General features: G+C 36.9%; 1 protein-coding gene across 1 annotated transcript; it reads right to left on the bottom strand.

Annotated features, from left to right (window-relative positions):
- Positions 1-5,140: 5,140 nt before the first annotated feature.
- Positions 5,141-6,133, bottom strand: LOC107575269 (uncharacterized; the record flags this gene model as incomplete). Its single annotated transcript, XM_016261678.1, has 1 exon — positions 5,141-6,133. A coding segment is annotated over one exon (993 nt), but the record flags the coding sequence as incomplete, so codon positions are not given.

Below are 6,133 nucleotides of genomic sequence, written 5' to 3'. Positions count from 1 at the left end.
AAACACCACACGCTGGTGACGCCTGCTGGTCAAAACTGTGTAAATGCAACAAAAACTCAGGCCAAAACATGCATAAAAACAGCTTTTACAAACCCAATGTAAACGCTTTCTTTAAAATACAATATATTAAATGCAATCAAAATAATAAAATACCATTAAAAATGAAGTGTCTGTATAATAGGCCTATGCGTCTTTAAAATAATTATTTTTAATTTGCAAAGGCTTGTTTTGTTTGTTTTATGGAGAGCTTGTCTAAACAGGCCAGTAAGAGACTATTAACTACTGCTCATCCTTTTAATTACACAAATGTCTCATTAAAAATGTCTACAAAATGATCAGACTGATCCGAGATCGTATAACCATAAACGCTGATGCAGTGGTTCTCCACTGCGGGACGATTTCAGTAAACTCGCATGATTCACGGGTTCACAGAGATCGCCCCCCTAAGGCGAATTATTGAAATTTCGAAACGTTTACTGAAATCACATGACTCTGTGACGTTTATTGAAATCACAATGACTTTGTCATTTTGATACGCGCTTCGAACCACTGTTTCGAAACAATTGATTCGCAAAGTTTTCGCAGCTTCACGAAGCAGTGTTTCAAAAGCGGCCATCACTACTCTCATCATACTCGACTCCACATAATACACAGCTTTTAATGAAGCAGCTCAACATTCCTTCGTTACTAAAGTTCTAAAGTGACGTTCTTGAATTAGTGACGGATCTTGCGCTCAGCTGTTAAACTCTCAAACTGAGATTTGAATCTGTGGCAGAAGGAAGTAGTTCTGCACATAAGAGGGTTTTTAAAGACACCCTGTTGTTGTTTTTCTTATATATTTACACACTCGTGGTGTCGAACTGTTGTATAAACGCAATATCACACTCGTAGCCATGAGAAATGGATGTATATCGGCACGCTGTGGTTACCTGCGGCCAAATCACAGCCACTGTTATGGTTTAACTGGTGACCGTGTTATCTGGTGACCTTCTTCCGGTTTCAGGTCCTCTGCTCCAGATGTGATGGACCGCCCGCAGCAGATTCGCCGATTCTGAAAGCACAAACTGACGTGATATTAAACTGTCTAATAAATGCAGACTTGCTCATTGCATGCTTTTGGTATTCTTGTAAAGATTACAAATCATTGGTACGATTGCTTGTAACGGCTGAAGTATGGAAAATAAATCAAAAGTCTGCTTGGCACGGGTTTCGAACGCGCGCTAAAAAGAGGTGCTATGTGTGACAACAGTAATGTATGCACTGAGCTACCGGACTTCTCTAGCGCAGCTGCAGATTTTGGGATTGAGGTCGGGATTTTATTCTCAGCGTTACATTACACAGCTGCCAGAATCAAGGAAGTGTGCCCGTGTTAACTTGTGACCCGTGTTTACATATTATGAAAATGAACCATGGTTATTATAGTAAAAGTATGCACCGAACCCCCAACTGCTCCCCGGGCACCGCAGCAAAAAATGGCTGCCCACTGCTCCGGGTGTGTGTTCACTGCTGTGTGCATGCATTTTGGATTGCAAGTATTGGGTCACCATACTTGGCCACATGTCACTTCACATCACATAAAGCGTTTTAAAAGTAACACTAGCAGTGTTGAAGTTAATGAGGTAACTCACTTATTACAAAGGTGTTTGACTTTCTTTTATATGTCTACAAAAGTTCTTATTAAGAATTAACCCTCTGGGTCAAGGTATTTAAAAAAAATAGAAGTAATAAAGAAGCTTATCTGCACGTGATTGCATTTTAACGTATTTTTCCCCCGATCAACAGAGTCTGTGATCATGCGCCGTAAACCTACTTGTTTTTTAAACATGTCAAGTCCTCCCGTGAAACGCAAGAGGCTCTGAAAATACAGGGTGGAATGGGAAAAAGTTATTTTGGGGTATGTCCGGTTACTAAAGATGGACATAAGGCTAACTGCACAGTTTGCCATAAAGCAATTTCCATTTTTCACGGTGGACTGTCTGACCATGAAGCAGCACGCGGTCACGACAGTCACGTCCATGCTGCTAAAGGGCAAAATACCCAGGGAAGCATTGATCAGTTCCTGATACCCCAGACATCACCTAAAGCTGATATTATAACAGAACCAGACTTGGAGACAGAGGTAAATAAACCAAACCAGTTTTTACTGAACAATATGGATACTGGTGTGAGAAGCGAGTAGAAGAGATGATAAACAGCATAATAATGCTGAATGAATAGTAACAGTCTATTCTGTTTACCAGGGGATCTGGAGGATGATGGAGATAATCGGTGAGCACATGCTTCAAAGATGAGCAGGATGGGATTTCCAGGAGCTGGAGATGAGGTGAGAGCAGCAGATAAGTCGATAACAGATGCTGAAAGACAAGACTTCTAGCAAAAGGACATCAGGTAAGTAATGTGGAGAATGAGTCCTTGTCCATATTGGAGACCAGGGTTATATAGTGAGGGGTTTATGAGCCTGGTGATTCTGTGACGCATTAAGTGTGTTAACGCCTAATTTTGAATTAAAAATAGTTGCTTGTCAAAATACATCAGAATTTGTTTAATTTATTTTTTATTTTTAATGTTTTAATTTTAATGTAATTTTTAATGCATTTTGGTTCAGTTTTCACACGAATGGTGTACATATTTAAAACTTTTATTGCAAATACAAACGGATGACACTTGTAACAATGTTAGTCAATCACACAGTTTAACCTGTCAATTTCCACACTGACTTCACAGGATCAACCCCGTGACTACACACTGTTTATATGCTTAAAATAAAAAAAGGCTTGCATTAAAAGTTTTGCATTTACTCCATAAAAGGATCCTCCATGTAACATATTTCTTTATACATTTCTTTTGTCACCAGAAGTATGTCATAAACTCAAGAGTTTGAACACGTGCATCAGAGGTGGCATTTTGATCAATAATTTTTTCCCTAACGTTTTTAATAAGACATAGTTGCCTGTAACTTGTACATAGTGATGGGTCTTTATTTAGTTTAAGTAAAATGCCTTGTTTTGGATTTCTGCTATCATGCTTATGAACAGTGGCAAAATAGTAGACCAAAATGTTTAGAAAAGTCTGGTGGGTAGCCATATATACCTGGAGCTTTATTGTTCGATAGGGAGAACAGGGCTTCTTGTTTTTGTTGTTTGTAAGTGGTAAGTGTTGTGGTATGTAGGTCCTGTAGCTAAATTTACGTAATGATTACAAAATTTGTCTAATTTATATTTTATATAAATTTGCCTTATTAATTAAATGAACTATTATTTATATGCTTTTTTTCCCTTCTTGGGGCCCAAAAATTTAGGAATTTTGGTCAATAATGATAATTAAACAATATTGTGCTAAATGCGTTTTTGTGCTGAAACCTTGCCTGGTTTAGGCCTGTCATGGATAAATAATGATGACAATAAAACCACCAGTAGGAGGCAGCAAGCCCTTGTTTTGATAAATTATTTATTGAATCGTTCAAATAAAACAATTCATTCAAAACGGCTGATTCAATTAGAAACGAAACAAGCCTGCGTCCCAATGTGCAAACTATCCCATCCTAAATTCTATGTGATATTAGTCATTTTCAATACTATTTAGGCAGATATGGTGGATAGTCCTAGTTGATAGTCCACATTGGGACGCAGGGAAAGTGTCCATCTGAATTGACGGATGGTTGAATCACTGGCTCACTCGATTCATTCAAAAACTGATTCATTCAAGGAACAAAACACCGTGTTGCTATGCACTGTTGTTTAAAATGAATAGCACTTTGTGCTTGCGCATGTACTGATATTCAGAAAAGTACATTGCTTGTGCAATGAATATAAAAACATAAAAACTCATACATGGGTATTTTTTCTTTAATTGCTTGAATTATAAGGTTATTTTACCTGTATTCTAACAGGCTTCATCGCGCAGTGAATGCCTTTGGACTCTCAAGACGTGTTTTTGTCTGGTTTTTGCAAGGACGATGACTCGATAATGTCAGCTCTCCTATAGTCTCTCAGTCCCTCACAGTTACACATACAGCACAATAACAGGGGAATCTTTCAATTCTAATGAAGGAAAAATCCTACCTTTTCTGTTGTCTTCTTTTTAAATAAATTCAAAAGTTGCGCTAGAACCATTTTTGCGCGAAAAATGCTGAATCGGCCAATCGCCGTTATTCATGAAATATCTTAAGTAGATCATTTTAACATTTAATTTGCATGATAAGTTTTACATAATACACATTATTAATCCAATTGTATATATTCTTCTAAAAGAACATAAAAATAAAAGTTGAAAACAAAAAAAAGTTTAATTTAAAGGGTTTAAACTATAGAACAGTTACAAGGGCTTGCTTGGTCATTTTTTATTACAATTTTTTTTTTATGAATTTTGCTGTTGTATTGAAAATGTAATGTTTGTAGTTTGACATGTTATAAATGCAGATTATATTTTGTTACCCTCAGTATCAAATTTAGTAACTAGTTCCACAGCAATTTCTAGTTATGATGGGTAAGTAATAAATTCAAAACATTTTAGTTGAATAAACTATACAACTATTTGTGCAAACATACTTTTTAAAGTTCCAGTTTGGGCCAACTAACAAATAACAAATCATGTTTTGTAGAAAGAAATTGGATGAACATAAAAAATCTAATAATTTACTCAATAATAATTCATTGAGACTGAATTTTTTATACAGTGCAGCGACTCTCTGTGTTTGCCAGACTGGAGAAGACAATAAATGTTGAGGCTGTCAGCAACATTTTTAGGCATTTCTGTGTTGATTTGCTGGCCAAGAATGTCAGGGGTGGATTTAACAATAACATCAACAACTTCTTTAAAAACTTTATTTTCTTTATGCCCTTATCACACAAAAGCCATGGCATTCTCATATTATCTGGTCATTTATAATACATTTTCAATTTATTTAATACTTATAACATTCATTCATTTTATATGCAATTTTCCTTTTTTTCATTAGACAAATATTTGGAATGGGATGAAGACCATATGCCTTTTTTATTGTGTGTCATAAAATTGCATATAGATCATCTCACCACGTAATAAAAATGTACTATAGTAATTAAACATAAAGGGTAAAAGCTCTAAGCTGTTACTTTAAAGTATGCTGACAGTGACATTTAAAATGTAACGCTTGCTTCCTTCATTTGAACCATTTCCTTAAACCTTCCTGCATCCTGTAGAAGATGCTTGGCTCAGAAGTGTGATCTTTCTGGGATGTATATGCATCCCATTCTTTTGGAAGCACGTCTCCTGTAGAAACCTTACTGATGATCTCTGCCTTCTTCCTGACTTCCATTAAAGACTGAATGCGATCTCGAAATCCTGGCTTGGCCTCTTGTTTCTCAGACTCAATCATCAGATCAATGTAGTCAGGGGTGGAAAGAGGATTGGGCTTGAGAGCAATTTCCTGCAGTCGCTCCAAGGACTTTTGAGATTTTTCAATTAATCCAGCAACAATACCCTGAACATCCTTAAGCTCCTTTTCAAGCTCTTCAAAGATCTTTTCATTTGACATGACCTGTCCATGTGCAGCCTCAAATCGCTTCTTTAAACCCTGATAGGTTCCCTTTCTCTTTTCTTTGACATAAGTCCATTTGTATTTTTGATTGAAGTGCACATTCCATGCACACTTTCCTGGACAGACCTGACACTTTCCATCTTTCATCGCACAGCACTTATATTTATCACTGTCATTTGCATAAACACATGCATCATGACATGTGAAGTGACAAGTCTGGCAGTTGGTCAAAAAGGAGCTTGTTTTGTTTTCAATCTGTTTTGGGACAGTTACTTGTAGTTCATATTCAAAATCCTTGTTTGCATCCATTTCAGCCTTGTGTTGCTGTAAAGCAGCTCTTGTTTTCTTGATTTCATCCAGATTTGTCAGACCAGCATTTATTTGGGGCTGGAGGCCTTCCACAAGCACTTCTAGCTGTTGCCGCTCTTTTAGGACCTCCTGTGTCAGAGACAAGCTCTTGGTTTCCATCTCGTTAAGGGATTTGAAGAATTTTTTCATGCTGGAAAATCCCAACTTCCAGAACATTTGGTCAAAGGTTTCACAATCAGACTCCTCATCCTCTGCAGTTTTATTATTGATAGCAAACAGAGCAGAGTTGTTGAACTTGAAGTGAAG

Source organism: Sinocyclocheilus grahami, unplaced genomic scaffold (genome assembly GCF_001515645.1).
Source record: "Sinocyclocheilus grahami isolate Dianchi unplaced genomic scaffold, SAMN03320097.WGS_v1.1 scaffold2541.1, whole genome shotgun sequence".
NCBI lineage: Eukaryota > Metazoa > Chordata > Actinopteri > Cypriniformes > Cyprinidae > Sinocyclocheilus > Sinocyclocheilus grahami.
The sequence above is the reverse complement of the archived record's forward strand: the minus strand, read 5'-3'. Positions and strand labels throughout refer to the sequence as shown.